Here is a 19,219-nt window from a genome sequence, read left to right as displayed (position 1 = left end):
GGAAAAAAAAGCCAAAAAACCCTATGTGCAATATTAATAATAAATGCCAAATAGCAGCATTTATGTATATAAGGTGTATGTTTATTATGTATGTATATGTCGTATTTTTATTCTTTATTCTGTTTCTCCATCTTAAACTTCCCTGGCTGTATCTTGAGCTGCTGTGACGACTTAATTTTGGATAAATAAAGTCTTAGCTTAGGTAAATTTTTCCAATTGGTACATATTGGACAACATATTTACCGAAACTTCGGCTAAAACCCGAAATTTTGGTTTGGGCTTATTGTTATCATTGTTGTTCTTGGACCTGAGCTCTGAGCTGCACAGCCTTATATATTTTCCCACAAACAGCATACAGCATGATTATACAAACTTCTGTTTATTGAGCCATGACTCTGTCATTCAAAGGTTAATACAGGATGTTCTAAGAGCATTTTAAAGGCACAAACCTCCATGCACTGTATCTATTAAAAAATGTTTTATGTTCCATCCTCTGCTCATCTTTGTCCATTTAAATTAGAAGCCTTCCATCCTCATTTTCCCCCTTTTCTTCCCGACTCTCTCTTCTCATCCGTTCTTGCTAGCTTTAAGAGCTCCCCACATTCAACCTTATCGTTCTCAAATTCAATTAGCTTCAATTCTGGGGTTCAATTTTCTGCCAGAGCCTTGGCAATATCTTACAGATTTTATCTTCACTACCTCCAGCTCTCTCATCAAGCAAGGTAAAATAACTTTAATTGAAACCACTTTTAATTGAAGCGACATTTCCCCCCTTAACTGACACCAGCGACGCCTCGTCTCAGAGCTGCGTATCATTCCACAGAGAAAAACAATCAGTTAATTTAACAAGACAGCTTATTCTGAATGTGTGAGGTGTGTGTGGATTGTGTCAAACTAATTAATTGTGTCCACATGCACATTAATAATCTTTGAGTTACACTAAAGCATGCCTCATACAATAGCATGTTATTCTAAAAAAATCAAAATAAAAATGGTATTCAATCACATGTTAGCACCTAAATGAAATGGGTTTTTTAAAGCCTTCACTACTAAATGACAATGAGATTAGAGCCCTGTTTAGGGTAGCCTCTGCCACCAGTATGAATGTGTGTGTGAAAGGGTGAATGAGTGCAGTCTGTAGTGTAAAGCACTTTGAGTGGTCGCAAAGCGACTAGAAAAGCACTATATAAGTGCAATTTAATATTTAACAATCAACATGCTAATTAATTAGCGTGCTATCGCGCTAATGCTAACGTAAGTGCTATGCCATGTTTGAGCCTGCAGACTCAGATTTGGAGGCTGTTGTGCACCAAAATACGGGAACTAGCAAAGGTATCAGAACGGTAAGTGAAATTAGCATATTTTAGCATCTTTGCTTTGTGAGACATACATAACAAAAGTGACCAACTGTCGCATCATAGAATAATACATCACTTTAATAAATGTCTGTTTTTGGTTATTCTAGTGAAATTGAATATCTGACGGATTTGAGTACTTCATATATAACTCAGATTCGAAAAAGGTTAGGACATTGACTAGAAAACAGACAGAATTTGAATATCTGTTGGTTCTTTGTGATGTACACAGTACAGCGCAAAAGTCTTAGGAAGGTGTGGAAAAAATGTCTAGAATAATTGATGCTGGTTTGAAGGTAAATTGTTGTCACAACAAATATTGATTTGATTTAGATTTTTCTTCTGTTCACAACAAAAACAACCAATCAGAGCCAAGTAGTCTCTAACACAGCTGTCAATCATGTCAATGACTCCTCATTAGCTGCGCTCAAACTGTCAAACTAGACAACGCTGATTAAATGTAAAATATATATAAGATTATGCTAATGCGTTGCATCATTTCTTGACTTGAATGTCCTCAGAAACATATTTTAATGACTGTTTAGCTATTTCTGAAAAAGCTTAGCAAGCTGGTGTTTTCTGGTGTTTTTTGCTAAGTTACCAACTATAGCTTTAACAGTTCTCAATTTACCTTACATTAAATGTATTTAAATAAAATATTTATCATTTTTTTTAAATATAAAATTATATCTAATAATGCCCACCCCTGTTTTTCACAGTGAAAAAAAAATTGTGTCCCTGTGTTGACTTTTCATTTATCTCATTATATGCCAAACATGTGTCCAAATTAATGGCTGAGTTAGCTTGCCAGCCCACATCACAATTTACTGGATATATTTAATTATGTAACCACCTCCAAGTTCCAGATGAGTCACCAAAAATATGTATACCTTTTAATATGAAAAGAAAAGAGTGGGATTTTGATGTAAAAATACTCAAAAAGGATTTAACCCAGGATGATGAATATAAATGACAGGTAAAAAAAATAAAAAAAAGACACCCAACAAATGCACCATCGTCTATGATCAGTGTAGCTAGGAGCAATCAAATCAACGCCACCACCATATCTGGCCTGATACAGGCATTTTTATGCACTATAGCCATTTCAAACAAGAGCAATATATTTCTGATGTGGTGCCAAGGACGCAAAGCCAATCAGGAGCAGGGTGACATAAAGCCTGGGTGACATTAGGTAGCAACATCTGTAATCTAGCTTTGAATCTAACACGGACAATGTGTCTGCCAATAGCAGCACCATAAATACATGGAATCTGACAGAATTTAATCAGCAAACTGCAGGGAAGTGAGTCCAACACAAGCACACGCACACGCACACACACACACACACACACACACACACACACACAATTTTCTAAGCACTCAGGTTGAGAGAATGTAAATAAGCCAGTGGCTTGATGCTGTATCAGTTGTAACAAGGCTCTCTCTGTGAGCCTTCTAAACAGTCCCTCTGGGCCCCTAAAGCTGGACTCTGTTAAGATGGGACTGTGATGTCTGTGGGGGCGGCAGTTGAGAAGTCTGGCCTGTGCTGATTGGCTCAGTCCCCAGTGAAGGGAGGTGACATGACAGAGTGCTCAATTAGCCATCTGGTCGCCCACGGCAACGGTCACAAAGTGGTCCCCGACAAGCAGTGGACAGTGGGGTAATCAGAGCCACTCGCTCACACACATGCACACACAGACAGCGAAGCCGCACATTGTAAATGGCAACACAAACGGCTAACATATGCAAGGCAAGCACAGATTGCATTTACAAGTCTGCTGCGGATAAAAGAGGCCGGCAGTGTGAAAACAAACAGTCATTCACATGATTATAGAAGTAAAACTCATGTATTCATTAAGCTGTTTAGCCAGAGGCCACACACAAACACTTATGAGCCAAAAGCACTTCTCTTTCTAAATTAAAATCACCCACATACAGACACTCCACTGGGGGAGAAACGCCTTCATTAGAAAGACTTTTAAACTAGAAAAACACTCAGCAGTTGCTTCTGACCTCCTGACCCTCTAACAGTCCAGTGTACAGCTCCAGTATTGGTTAAAAAACATAAACAACATCAACAAGCAATGAAGAAGCTGGCTGAGTCTTGCAATGTTGCTAACAACAGGGAGGAATGGAGACCCAAGATGAAACAGGGCTTCTGATTTAGTGTTTGTGTATATGTGTGTCTGTGTCTGTGTTCATCTTTTTATTATCCACACAGAAAGCCTGCTGGATAAATTTTTAATGTGCCGCGAGATTCAGAGATTCGAGGCGTCAGGGATGCTAGGGTGGCAACAATAAAACTTCTTTGCCTCCAAATCCGTGGTGTGTCATTTAAGAAGAAGCAGAATGATGTCAACAGTAAGAGGCATTGCTGTTTAGCTTGGTTTTACAGTACAATGGCCTCCTGGGTGGAGTGAAGAGCCACCATAAAACACAATTTACATGTTTACATTGCTCTGTTTACAGTTTAGGCATTAGCTGATGCTTTTATCCAGAGATTTACAATGAAATAGCTGGCAGGGGTTCATCATCATGCTGCAAGACACACAAGTTGTTTAGTGCAGGAATCAAAATGCACCCTGAAAGCTACTTTTTGTAGATTTATTTTACGAGTTAAGCATCTTACAAATAGTTTTTGTTTGTTCGTAGATAAGTTTGGCACTGCCTTCTTCTGGAAGTTTGGAATTCTACACATAGTAGCTTTAAAGCTGCAATATTTCACATTTATATGAACAATGGGTGAATTGTTTAAAGTGAAATTTGTCACTTATAGTGCCAAACATAAGAGAATTACCACCCAACCCTCCACTCGCTTTATTCACAAGATGCCATAACATGTTATAAAAGCCAAAGATACATCAATCCTAACATTTTATATCCACCTACCAGATTTTGAACATATAGTAATATATTAGACTTCACATACACAATACAGCAAATACAAGAATATCTCCATGCCTACTGAAAATGTGCCTGTTGTATCATAAAATATTCTTTCCTCTATCAACTTAAGACCAGCATCAGCGAATAGGCCAGTACGAGTAGAACTACTTCTCCAAAAATGTAGTCAACAACATTGTATGTCGAATGTATAATAATATATAATAACATTAAATATCATTAAGGAAAGATATTTGTTTGAGAGAGCAGCTTTCTGTGTACCTTTGAGTCATATCCGGGCAAAATAGCTGCACAATCCAATTAGAATAGACATTTTTTGCTCATTTCAGCTGAAAAACTAATTATATAGGCCATCATATTGGTAATCTGTGACTTTTTCCCCTCTTAAATCCTCAAGAGCCTGCACATGACAATGCACGTCCTTGGGTCCTCAGCAATACGACGACCAAGTGTGAAGTCAACCCGATCAACGGTTGTTAAGAAACTACAAGGACATACAGACAGAGCTAAGACTCATATTCAAGTACTATCAAATTACTACTCATATTCAATGGACAGCATACCCATTTCTTTAGAAAAGCATTGACATGAACCACTTATCTATACTGTTTTCACATCAACTGACCTTTTCTGAATGTGTCCAACATGTGAAAATGCATCTAAAATGGCATGTCTGTGTATTTGTAGTGAGGCCAAGTGGCAGATGGAGTTCAGTTGTTAATGTTAGCCACCTGCAGCCTTTAATAACCAATTACCAACTTGTCTTTCCAGTCAGACAGGGACCAGTAGCACCAACACAGAGTGGCATTTCGACTGAAACTTCTTTTGTGTTTTAATAAACTGCTTGTTGGCCAAATCAGTCCTCCTGTGTCGTCCATTTAAGCCGCAAACCTGGATGCGACAGCAATGCTGGCAACACCATGTATATACTTTGTACCTGCCAGCAAGAGGTGGGAAAATTACACATTTAGGGATTTCTAATGCTCATTTTGGTGTTGCGAGAATTTGTATTTCCAGTTTTGGACCATAAGCTGCCACTACTGTCAACAATGACTTCCAATTTAGCTGATTATTGGTGGGATTTCAAACCCACAGCTGTCCACTCATGGATTGTTCCCTTTACCATTAACAATGAAAACTAACATTCAAGTAGAATCACTACCTCAGGCTTGTATGCCTCCGCCAATCACACAATTTGCCGTTTACATCCATGTCTGTCCAAGCACATATTATGTATCTATGGCAGTAAACAATGGTTCAAAGGATGTTTCTGCAAAGAGGTTAGAACTCTCTAAAAATGGAAAGATTCACACACATCTTAAACTTGGCAGCACAGAAGATGTAAACAGCCACCACAGTTTCAAGGTGGACACCCAAGACTAGTGTCAACAATTCAGCGTCCAACCAAATGAGAAATACGGCCACAATCTATGACTCCGTTTCTGAACTATGGTCTTGAATAATGGACAGAAAATGATGGCGTCACATTGAAGTTCTCTGACCTTTGGGGCATAAAATATCATCTTTTTTATCATTTTATGTTCTTAGAGATTCATCTAAAAGGTTCCAATGACCCTGACCTATGACCAACAAAATATAATCAGTTTATTCTTTGGTCCAGGAAAACAGTTGTGCCAAATTTGAAGGAATTCTCATTAAGTATTCCTGAGATGTCGTGTACACATAAATGGGACGGACGAAGCCATAGTGACCTTGACTTTTGACCAGCAACTTCTTATCAGTTTGTCCAAATGCACCTTTGTGCCTAATTTAACAAAATTCTCTCAAGGTGTTCCTGAGATACCGCATTCATAAGAATGGGGCAGCCATGAGGTCACAGTAACCTTTGCCCCTCAAAGTCTAGTTAAATCATCCTTAAGTGCAGGTGGATGTTTGCGCCCAATTTGAAAAGATTCCCTCCAGGCGTTCCTGAGGTATTGTGTTCACTAGAATGGGACGGACATGAGTTCACAGTGACCTTTGACCACCACAATCTAATGATTTCATCCTTCAGAGCATGTGGACGTTTGTGCCCAGGCCTCCCTGAGATATTGTGTTCGCTAGAATGGGACGGACGGATGGACGAGCCGAAAACATAATGCCTCCGGCCACGGCTGTCAACCGAGATGAAGCATAAAAAGTGGAGATCAAAGTACAGTATCCACAGTATTTTGTGTCACATCCATCACTGTGCTCACACTGGCAAGTGACAGGACTGTGAGACATACTGTATGTTGTGCCAAAATAGATTATCTGGAAAAATATTTGATATTTTGATGGTAGTAGTAGCGTGTTAGATGTTGCTTAAACAGTGCTGAAAAATGTTTTAAATCAAACATTTTACTACGTCGTACAGTACATATTTTCAAACTTTTATCTATATGGCTTATTTAGTCTCTTGAGCGTAACATATGGGAACACCCTGGACATGAAAAATGATAAAGGAGCCTAAAAATATACAAGAAACCACCTGAGTGGAAGCCTTTGACTATAAGGGATAGATCCATCATTGAAGCTGCCCTCAAGGGTCCTTGAAATGCAAAGAGACACTGCCTTAGAGAGCTGCCATTGGCTTTTTTTTTAATGAAATCTGGGATGGGGGTATGTAAATTAACAAGCTCTTGCAGTATCCCAGGGTGCTTTGGGGCGAGCAGGTGTGGGCGGGACAACAAGGTCCGCCGAGGCCGACATGCATGCACTCGCATGTACGCAGAGAAAAGAAGCTAATGAAGTGGCAGTGCTCCGGTTGTCCTCATGCTGCAGCTACAAATGAGTCGCTGTGGAGAGAAGGGACGGTGGAGGGGTTGACAAGGGAAATGGAGGGTTTTCCTATCTTTATTTTTAACAAACTGGGAGCGTGATTCACACTGTGAAGGGACGCAGCTGCAGTGTTTTCCTCGCCCTAAAAGATACTCAGATTTAGATTTTAGCTGTTGAGAGACAAGAGTGAGGATTGTTCAGGGTGTCTGCAGACTGTTGATTGTCTCTCACTAGGGGGATAGAGAATTTGGTGATGTTTGCTGTCATTTCATTCAATATCGTTTCTGGTTTACAACACCATGTGGTGGTTGAATGCATGTCTGAAGTGTAACCTTGTTGTAGATGCGTGCTTTGTAAGATAAAAGAAAGGGAGAAAAGCTAAGCACAGAGTCACCGCAGGTATGCACATAATGCCATGACAGGAGACACTGCAGAACTAATTAAATACTTATATCTGTCCTTATATTGCCTTCTATGTGTGGAACTTCAGCTGTAGCCCAAGGCTGAGGTCTCCGAAACTCTAAAACAACTCTGCACTCTTGTTTTGTCCTCGATATTGGCTGCTACGTGGCTCCTTTTATTCTTCCCTCTATCTTCCCTCTGTCAACACCACGCTATACAGTAGGGATGGTGTCATACGGGTATTGAATTGTTCCCGGTTTCTGCCAGACATAACAACTGCAAAAGTTCAATTCTTGTTTAATCAAAATTTTTTCTTTTTCTGCAAACTCTGGGGGCTGCATGCGCAAAAACAATGGAGACGCGACTTTCCACAGCTTTGTGTGATGTGACAATGTGTCCGGCAGTAGGAAAATGTCAAATGGGGAATTTGGACAGTTTTTTGTGCAGAGCCTTAATCTTTTCAGCACACCATAATAGTCTACTTCTTTACTGTAGTTTCACAAACTGTATTTAGAGATATGTTTTATTCTATTTAACAACCAATTTTTTTATCCTGCTCAAAAGGATGGCAGTGTACATATTGCTTTTTAAATATATATATCTTTTGTCTAGCTTCTTTTTCTCCACCTTTTATTTTGACAGAGGGTAGTGAAGAAACAGGGGAAAGAGAGAGAGAGAGGGGTATAAAATGCAACTAATGTCCCAAGGCCAGAATTCAACCTGTAACCTTGCGGTTATAAGGCATGCCATGCAACCACTCGGCAACCACATATTGTCGCCTGTACAGCAGTGGTGAAAAAACACGTTTGATTGTGCTGGAAAATTACACACAATTTTGGGACCAGTCAATACTTGCACCCCATAATACACTGTACAAAAGTACTTGATGGCAGTGTGTAGTGGGAAAGCTGTGACCTCTGCAGGGGGTTAAATTATAATTCCCAACATGGAGAATTATAATGATATTCTATTCAATATATTCTACATTTTTGTTATTGGTAACAAAACCAACAGTGTACTCTCCCTGTAAGATGTCCAGTGTTTCCCACATAATTTTATGAGTTTCTAGGGGGGCCTTACTATCTAGGGAGGTCTGGGGACATGGGTGAAAAATGTGTACATTTATAAGTAAAATGCATCAATCTCGTGCACATTGAGAGCTAAATGAGAGCCTCACATAACATTTTTCATTACTTTGACGGTCTTCTTGTAAATTCTGTGGTCGACAATGTGCTCTTATTTTGAAAGCTGCATGCGTTTAGCAACAGGAAGTCATTCAAAACAGTTAGTCACAGTTTATTGTGATTAAAACAACTTTAAAGGCTAATGTTAGCTTGCGGCTAACAAATGGCATAATGCATCAGTGTGTTCAGACCTCTGACCGGCCCGTACCGGTTGATAGTATTTAGTTCAGTGCTCATACGAAGCGATCATGAGGGGACGAGACTGAAACAGACAGGTTTCTATATCATGTTTTGAAGCGGAGAAGTGGGGAGGGCAGCTCTGTAAACTCAGTGTGCGTGTAAGTGTGTGAATGCGTGCGCATGTCACATATTGTGTAAAAATACTTTCAGTAGCTTGAAATGTGACATCAGTGCAGCACATGAGAGTCTGGCGGGTTATGTGGGATTGATCCAAAATTAACTACAGTGCCCATGTTTGTCAAAATGGAGGTGCAACTGTGCGGCTCAATTTTTTTTAATAGTTGTTAGACAACAATGTACACTCACTTTATTTGGTACACCTGTGCAACTGCTTGTTAACGCAAATATTTCATCAGACAATCACACGGCAGCAACTCAATGCATTTAGGCCTGTAGACATGGTGAAGGCAACCCACTGAAGTTCAAAGCGAGCATCAGAATGGGAAAGAAAGGTGATTTAAGTGATTTTGAACATGGCATGGTTGTTGGTCTGAGTATTTCACAAACTGCTGGTCTGCTGGGACCTTCACACAATTATTTCTAAGGTTTACAAAAAAAATATCCGATAAAGAGAAAATGTGCAGTGAGTGGCGGTTCTCTGGGCTTTGAGAATGTCTTGTTGATGCCAGAGGTCAGAGGAGAAATGCCGGACTGGTTCAACAGTAACTCAAAGAACCACTCGTTACAACCAAGCTATGCAGAAGAGCATCTCTGGGCGCACAAAACATCCAACCTTGAAGCAGCAGAATACTACAGCAGCCACTTTATTAGCCATACCTTGAAAGCTAATAAAGTGGCCGTTGAGTGTATATCTACAGGATCAATTTATGACATTGCTTCTTCACTGTGCTGGCACTGAACGTTGGTATTAAATCAAATTCTTGTCAAATGCGAAATAAATTGCTTGGGTTGGAATTTCAGGATCTCAAGAAGAGAGACAAGGCTCATAGTTTGTCAGTTTTGCAGATATAGAGATATTTAGTCTGTTATGTGAACAAGTAAGCACTAATGGAGCATCTGACCCTGGGTCAGCTTGGCTTTATTGTGGTGACTCTGCTGTATAGTCTCAACTTGCAAAATGCTGCACTGACTGTTGACCCTGAGGCAAGATCTCCACTGCAGCCAAGGAACATTGTAAATCTGTCAGAGTGGCATTTGGGTTCTTGGTAGCCTCCCTGACCCAGGTCCTTCTTGCCTGCAGTGTTTGGTCAGTTTAGTTGGACATCCGTCTCAATAGGAAGAGTCTGGTTAGCTCCATATTTCTGTTTGTTAATGATAAGCCCCTACAACCTCCAGACACATAATGAGCATATAGACTTACTGCATGCTACAAATTTCAGATGGACAATACCGTGTGTGTGTGTGTGTGTGTGTGTGTGTGTGTGTGTGTCCGTTTGTCTCTCTGAATGTGTGTCTTCTAGCATACCTCCAAGTAATGGCCATCACCAAGGCGACCAGGTGACCCATGCTAGCAATTAGGAGTCCCTAACAGGCTCGAAGCCGGCAAGTGTGCACAGATGCAGCGCATACATTATGTAAAATACAGTCCCTGAGAAAGTCTCCCCCGGCCCCAGCCAACGGCCTCTCGCGCTCCTTTAATCTAATACATTCTTATCATCAGCCCTGTGTGCAACCACACAAACAAAACACACCCGTCACGAGGAAGCCGCACGACACAGCACATCTGTGCCGGGCCTCCGATGGTGGGAACATGAGGTAGGTAATACAAAGGAGAGTTGGGGGAAAGTAGCAGAGAGAGAGAGACCTAGAAAAAGAAAGAGAGAGAGAGAGAGAGAATTTTTTACTTAAAACTCACTAGCTTCAAATTTGTGGGTTTTTCTGCCTTCATTTTCTATTCATGGCAGTGGATGAAAAAAAAAAAAACCTCCCACTGTGCTTTTATAAATGTAGCGGCACAGCGGTGAGTATGAGTTTTAAACATGATTGGCTTGTTAAAGTATAAAGACAACGGGCTGAATATATGTGGCGCCGATGGTTGTAAAAATCCAACTCACACACCGAGTTTAAAGGCCTTCTCACAGATTTATGTGAGTGCATCAGCTCATTTTTTAGGTCTGTCCAGGAGAATATATGAGTTATTCTGTTTCATAGCTACTTTCTGTGGTCTAGCACCTCACCTGAGCTGAACACTGGCCATGGAAAAGTTTCCTGTTTTCTACCTGGAACTCTTTCTCCCTTTGTTAAATAAATCAAAGAGAATGTACAGTAATTGTGAGAAAAAATAGATGTACTCAGATGTCAGAAACCAAACCATAAGAAGTTGATTAGACAGCATTTGTCTGTCTGAACATGAACCATTAATGTTAGAATGGCTGCCTAACTAACAGTCTACAGCAGCAAGTCAGCATTAATTCAGGAGTGTGCCTGAGTTCCAAAGTCCATATGTTCCCAGGGTTCTATGTTTCAAGGTCCCTAAGATTCCAGGTTCCTATGTTCTCACTATCCTGTGTTCCCAGGGTCCTATTTGCCAAGGCCCAATGTTCCTAGAGTCCTATGTCCCCAATGCCCCATGTTCCCAGGGTCCTATGTCCCCAAGGCCCCATGTTCCCAGGGTCCTATGTCCCCAAGGCCCCATGTTCCTAGGGTCCTATGTTCCCAGGGTCCTATGTTCCCAAGGTCCTATTTGCCAAGGCCTCATGTTCCTAGGGTCCTATATCCCCAAGGCCCCATGTTCCCAGTGTCCTATGTCCCCAAGGCCCCATGTTCCTAGGGTCCTATGTTCCCAGGGTCCTATGTTCCCAAGGTCCTATTTGCCAAGGCCTCATGTTCCTAGGGTCCTATATCCCCAAGGCCCCATGTTCCCAGGGTCCTATGTCCCCAAGGCCCCATGTTCCTAGGGTCCTATGTCCCCAAGGCCCCATGTTCCCAGGGTCCTATGTCCCCAGGGTCCGATGTCCCCAAGGCCCCATGTTCCTAGGGTCCTATGTTCCCAAGGTCCTATTTGCCAAGGCCTCATGTTCCTAGGGTCCTATATCCCCAAGGCCCCATGTTCCCAGGGTCCTATATCCCCAAGGCCCCATGTTCCCAGGGTCCTATATCCCCAAGGCCCCATGTTCCCAGGGTCCTATATCCCCAAGGCCCCATGTTCCCAGGGTCCTATGTCCCCAAGGCCCCATGTTCCTAGGGTCCTATGTTCCCAAGGTCCTATGGTCCCAAGGCACCATGTTTCCAGGGTCCTATGTCCCCAAGGCCCCATGTTCCCAGGGTCCTATGTTCCCAAGATCCTATGGTCCCAAGGCCCCATGTTCCGAGGGTCCTATGTTCCCAGGGTCCTATGTTCCCAGGGTCCTATGTTCCCAAGGTCCTATGGTCCCAAGGCCCCATGTTCCCAGGGTCCTATGTCCCCAAGGCCCCATGTTCCCAGGGTCCTATGTTCCCAAGATCCTATGGTCCCAAGGCCCCATGTTCCCAGGGTTCTATGTTCCCAGGGTCCTATGTTCCCAAGGTCCTATGGTCCCAAGGCCCCATGTTCCCAGGGTCCTATGTTCCCAGGGTCCTATGTTCCCAGGGTCCTATGTTCCTAGGGTCTTGTGGTCCCAGGGTGTTGTGGTCCCAGGGTCCTATGTGCCCAAGGACCCATTTCCCCTGGGTCCTTTGTTACCAGGGTCTTATGGTACCAAGGACCTATGTTCCCAAAGCCCAGTGTTCCCAGTGTCCTAAGATCCCAGGGTAATACTTATTTGGTTGACATAAAATGTCAATAGTAACACTCGGCCATACGTATTAACTGAGACAGTCTCATATATCATTCATGTAGCTATCAAGTATATACTGAGGACTGTTTGAAAGATTCTTCTTTTGATATGAGTCAGCTGGAAACACTAAGAAGTCAGCTGAAGCGACATTTTTAAGCCAACTCAAAACATTAGTCCAGATCTGGTAGCAACAGTCATTTCAGCCTACAAAACTGGTGATTATCAGCTACAAAAAAAGAAAACATAGACCCACTGATTTAAACTAATTTCAAGTGGTAAATCTGTATCGGTTTTTATTGCAAACTGCAATAAATAGGCTGAACTAAAAGGAGGCATGTAGAGTTGCTTACCAGAGAGCTTATTCTGGTGCAGGAACTCCATCTGTAGCTTATGTCCAGCACGTTGGGCCAAGAGATACGGGGTGGAGGAGGTTGGATCCCCGGTGGCGCACATAACATCTGCCCCACTGAACACCAGCGCCATGGTCTGCAGCACGTCAGGCAAAACCACAGCTGCACACAGCGCCTGTAAAAGAGCATTAAAACGGCACATGAACACTTTCTCTGTACTGTGCCTTTGCTCGGCCTATGGGTCCCATGAGGTCGCAACCATTTTTACAATTCTTCAATAATGTATATATAGGATAATATTATATTTTTAATTGTGACGTATTTGTAATGCAGATTCCTAAGGCTGATTTATGTGGTGGCAAATCTTACTCGTGCAAGTCCAGCTGTCATTTAACATTTCCTGGCATGATAGACTAATAAAAGACTGAATCAGTGCAGTCACGGCTCATTGCATTTTTAAGTAGCTTTCTATAGCTGGATTAATACCGTTAAAAATTCCACATCCCCGACAATGAACCAGTGAAAATCCCTGGAAATGCGAGCATGGGCTCACTTCCTCGTGTAGGAGGAGCAGCTTGCTGGGGCTGTGTGTGTCTATGTGTGCATGCCAGGTTGATAGAGGACAAAGAGTCTATAAAGCGGCGTCGGAAAACCATATAAAAGTTTAGAATTGAGTTCCGCCCGCTGATCTCAAAAGAGAAGTTAAAATAAGATCAAACTTTAATACTCCCTGTGGGAATCATTAAATCTCTAATCCCTGTGAAAAAGGAATATAGCAAATAAGAACAGGACAAATGGGCCATATTAAATATAATGAAACTAACAGTTTCGCAGAGGAGAAATGTGGGAATAAAGGCATGAAATAAAAAATGAACTGAGCAAATAACAACAGCAGAGCATACCGAGGAAGTGCATGGAGCGAATACTCTGTTTCTAAACATCACATATTCAAGAGATGCAAGATACAATATGAAACTGGCAAATGCAGTACGAAAAAAAGAACCAATTTGACAATTTAGAGAAATTAAGGGTGTGAATAGTAAATGGTGAATAAGTCAGTAGATAAAACTTTCTTTAATTACAGAATGGCATGTGTTTTAAACATAGTTCACCCCAAATTCAAATATATATATATTTTTTTAATCTTATCCATAGTGCTACTCTTATCCATAGTGCTACTTATCAATCTAGATTTTCTCTTATGTGACAAAACGATTCTTGACTGAATTTAATTTTGTGGACACACACCCACTGCATTCAGTTAAATAGTTAAATCGACCTGGCGATCTGTCCAGGGTGTACAAAACAAGGTCTGTGGTTTATCTTAATCTGTAGATAAAGGTTATTATTAATATATCAGCATATATCATTATATCATCAGTTCAACAGCCATCAAGAGGTCAGAAGAGAGATAATGAGTAATTTCTGACTCTTTATACTCTTCTTACATTCCTTTTATCGATGTCAGTTTCCTTTTACAAAAGTGCTTTCGCCTTGATTCAAACACAGACTGAATGTTCTTAACAGCATCCGGTGGTCATTAGAAGAACTGCTGCTTAAAGCACCTACGCACTGACTTCAGCATTCATCTATTGATGTTGGAGTTTCTGCACTTTCGGACCTGAAAACCACACTTGTATAGATCTGTAGTGTCTAGCCAATGCAGACGTGCTTTGATAAAACTATCCACCTGTTTGAACCGGCTAAGAGGAGCACGATTAAAGAGTCAGAAGAATACAGTCTGATGCAGGATGATATTTTTTCTCTCCGTCTGTCTTTTCCTATCAGTCCAGTCAATTGATGTGACATTGTGCACGATGACCCGCGACAAAGTGGATCAACAGAAGAGTCGAGTGGCAAACGGCGGAATTTCAACGAGCAACCTCTCCTTTCATCGGACTTGGAGCGAGTCAGTAAGCTGCATCGATCTGCCACAAACAAGCAAGACCCGTCTGAAAGTGAGGCACGGCGAGACTGCGCATATACACACAGGCAAAGCACACACACAAACAAAGCACCTGTCAATATAACCTGCGCACCCACACAAAGGACCTGCACTGAAACAAACGTTTGTGTTCCGAGCACACAGACTCATTTATTTCTGTCTATGAGCACAGTTCCTGCAAGATCGGATCAGAAAAAGCGTAAAAAATAATAAAGATATGATTAGTTTATTCGCTCTCTTTGCCTTTGTCTCACCCACACACAAGACGGGGTCAGATTACGGCAAAATAGTCCCAAGCAGCCTGGCCTTATTCTGTATCGTCTCTGGAAATGACCTTCCGTGTCAGAGCAATTACTTCAGCCACTAGAGGGGTTTATGTGTGTGTGAGTGTGTGTGTAATGATATAAGAAGGTCCTTTGACACCCCCCTCTCTAGGTCATGTGGCCTGCGGAGACTCTGTGGAGGTCACTGGGATATGAGCTTCTAATGGGGAACATGGGACAGAGAAAAAGAGCGTGCGGGATAAAGAGAGAGGGCATGAAATGAAGAGACCGGATGAAGAGCGAAAAAATCAGAATAAGCATGCACCGCTCGGATTATGTAAGAGACACACTGATGCAGGCAGGTTTAAATCACTCCGCCACCTTTTTATTCTCATTTCATTACTTGAATTGACACTTTAAACGGTAATTTACTGTATGTGATGAGCGAGTTTCATGACCCCGGTGCCTATAAAGCTTGTTAAAATGCCATTGCATGATTTCAAAATTGCATGAATGTCAATGAGGAAATTGCCAGTATTATTGTCTTTGTTCCAGAGTAGACTCCCAAAGGAATAGGTTTTATATAGCTTTTATTTTTTTCATATTCATACTTGTGTTATGGTAAGTAAGTGTGACACAGAAGTAGAACAGCGTGCCCAATGAGATTAGACTCAGTGTCCTTGTTTATGTTAAAAATACTTTTTTTGGTATTTTTTTTTTATAGGTTGCTTGTGATTTATTACTTTTTGTTAAGATAAATGAAACTGTTTTTAAAGAGTTATTATTTCAGCACACATACACACACATATGGTGTGCGTCAAGGTGTGTGTAACTGCTCTATGACACATTGATCCCTATCAAATCTGTTGAGCCCATTTATAAAGGCAGACTAGACAGAAAGAAAGCAAACACAACCACCCACTTCCACCTTCTTCCTCTCTCTCTTTCTCACTCCCTTGCTCTTATGCCCCTACACACACACACACACACACACACACACAAATACATGGACACATACACACACACTTCTTCACAGGCCAAACCCTTTTAGGCAGCCACACTCTCTTGTGTCTGTCACACTTCCTTTCCTGCAAAAAAAAAAAAAAGAACTCCCACTATAACAGCAAATTCACACATCCTTAGTGGTGCAGCACACATGTTCACACACATGTACACACCACACACTCCCACATACACACACGCGAAGGCCAGCAAAGCCGCAATAAAACCAACCCAAGCGTTTCTGTTGTGGATCCTAATCCACTTTTCCACTTAGCTAGCGAGTATATCTCTTCCTTACTTTCCCCCCTTCATTCCCTCTTTCTCCCCATCCCTCTCTTTCTACTAAAGAAAACAATACAAGTGGGCTGATCTGCGTAAATGCTGACGCAGGTGGAAACTTAGCTGTTTGGAGGCTCAGTGCTCGGTGCTTTTAAGACCCTCTCTTTTAGAGGATGCCAAAAAAACAGGCGCTTTTCTTTTGCCACGGCAATAAACCCGAAACCACAAACTGGAAGAGGAGGCCTTTGCGTCAACCTGCTTGCACTTAAGATCGATCAGACTTCCCCTTTGGCATTTTCAGACTTATAGCACAGTCTTACTGATAGTCAAAAGGTCAGGGATATATGGACTTTTCCAGGTTCAGTGGATTTAACTAATGGAGTACACCATTCACTGTTGTTCCTTAGAAGTACAGATAGAGCTCCTGTCGGTGACCACTTATCACCACAGGTTCGTGAACTTCTGCTGCCCTTTGCTCTAACCTGAAGAGAAAAATACTTAACTAGAGAAAGAAAAAAGGGAGATTTCATGCAGTTTTACATGCTGGCAGAGCAAAACTTTTCTACCTGTGGTGAAAGTCCCCTTCTCCTGATTCCATTGTCTAAAATATAGCAGAGCTGAAGTATATCAGAGCTTTAAAAGTACAGCATGTGAAGCCAATGAGGAACTACCTTCAACCTGCATTCTTTCTAATGGCCAGCAGGGGGCGACTCCACTGGTTGTAAAACAAGTCTGATTGTTATTACCCTAACCCTCATTTGATGTGTTACCTCAGTGAAAAATTATTCAAACAGGTTTATGGTCTCAATAGCTAGTTTGAAGTCTTCTGAATACAACATAACATTCATTTTGTGAATTATGGTCCCATTTACAGGAAAACAAACAATAAAGAAGGGTATACTTTAGGGCGTGGCTACCATGTAATTGCCAAGTTACCATTGTGCACTGTGTTTTCATCCTATAAATGTGATTCTTTGACAGTGTGTTTACAGTTCATCAAAGTTAATAGTACAATTCTGTTGCCTGAAAATGTCTTTTTCATTATTCAGGTGTACTAAAAGGTGTTGACTCTACTTAAGCCTGTTTTTCTCTTGCCAAAATGGCATCCACGGTAATATCATAGTTAACGTGAATTACAGATGCAACTTGCTTACCAAGCTAGCTTGCTAATACTAGCGTTAGCAGGTAACTTAGCATCCTCCTCCCGAGCACAGCCCTCTTGTCCAATAATGGTCCAAAAAAATCATCATGCTACAACAAAATGCCACACTTGAGGTTTAAAAACACTATTCCAAAAAAGCTATGCCCACTTCTTTCATACAGTCCAACATAAACCTAATATACATATAAACCTACAAAACACAACCCAGTATACTTTTCCATATGGCCCTCAACTGCAGATATTCTGACAGTTCCCAGGTAAATACATTGACTATATCCAGTGTGTGCTTAAAATTCAATGTATTCTTGGTATGAAATGCAGTACAACTTCCAGGTAGAGAGTGCAGCACTCAAAAAGAAAAAGAACTTCTGGCACAAGCCAACATCCTGATGTACTGTTTTCAGTGTGTATGAGGCAACACTTAAAGACGCAGCCAATAAAACACTAACCCCAACTTAAATTTTGAGGATAACTTGTCAAAGCAGGGAGGGAGTTAGGAAGTTGTAGCTCTGCTGTACGTGCACCACATCTGCTCTACTTGTTTACAGAGGAAAGCAGACAAGACTGTTTTTAGTGAACACGCAAACAAGTTTGGCATGTGGTTGGAGAAGTGGGAGTAGTATCAGAGGCAAAGTACTTTCTGGTGAAAAAGTGGCAGGTAAAATAAGACAGGAACATCTACTAGGTGTTAATGTAGACATAAAACAAACATTGATATGCAACCATGTTAGCTGAGTACTGGCTAGCTTCTATCACATCCATTTGAGTCTTTTGATTTGAGAATGTTTCTTTATGATGGTTGTTACCTGGTTGAGCTGCTCCAGGTCATCAAAGCCATCCAACACTCTCCGGTACTTCCTCTCCCTGTACTTCCTGCGGATGAACGTGGCCCGTTGTTCCACGGAAGCCCCGCTGTAGAGATCCTCCTCCAAGGGAAGATTAGCAGCCCAGAAACTGTTAGCATTCTTGTTTCCCACCTCCAGGAAGAGCTGAGGGGTTAAAGATCATGGAGAGGGGATATAGGTAAGAATCATTTGTAGAACTATAAGTAGATCCCTACTTATAGTTCTACAAAGGGAAAAAAAAATCTGCAGAGCCTTGAATCAAAGTAAAGTCTGACAGCAGTTTTTCAGGTCTTCACTGGGCATTTTGTTTTAGTTAACAAGCACTTTTAAGGTAAGCATAAAGTGGTCAATAAGGCGCAACTTTAAACCCTTGTGGCAATGCTGTGGATTATACTCTATAAAGAATTTCAAATCCATTGCGAAATGAACATTACGTACCTCTACGAGCTCATTGCTCCAGATGCTGCTGTCCAACTTCAAGCTCCGCACTTTGGAAATACTTGGGCCAAGGGAGCGGTGCTGCCCTGATACACAGGAAGACACAGTCATCAACACGAGTTCACAGATGCACAAAAACACAGACAGAACACTCACACAGCCCTCGGGTTCATGAAACCTTTCTCAATTAGATGTATTCAAAAATGCATGTCTGCCAGGCTACGCTTGTAGTTCCTGAAAAGTTCACAAGAAAAAAACTAATTAACATGTACATATATGCATGGAAATCTCCTAAGTGTGCCCACAAACACACACCACATGTCAGTGATGGAATAAACAATAAACAGGCAGTTACAAGATGGAGAAACAGAGCA

General features: G+C 41.5%; 1 protein-coding gene across 1 annotated transcript in view; it reads right to left on the bottom strand.

The window, feature by feature from the left end:
* Positions 1 to 19,219, bottom strand: part of arap2 (ArfGAP with RhoGAP domain, ankyrin repeat and PH domain 2) — a 176,115-nt gene that overhangs the window by 72,471 nt on the left and 84,425 nt on the right. Inside the window, exons 12-14 of the mRNA XM_059354942.1 lie at positions 18,846 to 18,931; positions 18,369 to 18,551; positions 12,912 to 13,086 (exon numbers count right to left, since the gene is read on the bottom strand). Of these exons, the coding sequence (XP_059210925.1) occupies positions 12,912 to 13,086; positions 18,369 to 18,551; positions 18,846 to 18,931 (444 nt within the window). The remainder of the gene's footprint in view (positions 1 to 12,911; positions 13,087 to 18,368; positions 18,552 to 18,845; positions 18,932 to 19,219) is intronic.

The sequence above is a fragment of the Centropristis striata genome, chromosome 17, assembly GCF_030273125.1.
Source record: "Centropristis striata isolate RG_2023a ecotype Rhode Island chromosome 17, C.striata_1.0, whole genome shotgun sequence".
NCBI classification, from domain to species: Eukaryota; Metazoa; Chordata; class Actinopteri; order Perciformes; family Serranidae; genus Centropristis; species Centropristis striata.
Note: the sequence above shows the minus strand (reverse complement) of the source record. Positions and strands in the feature narration are given on the sequence as shown.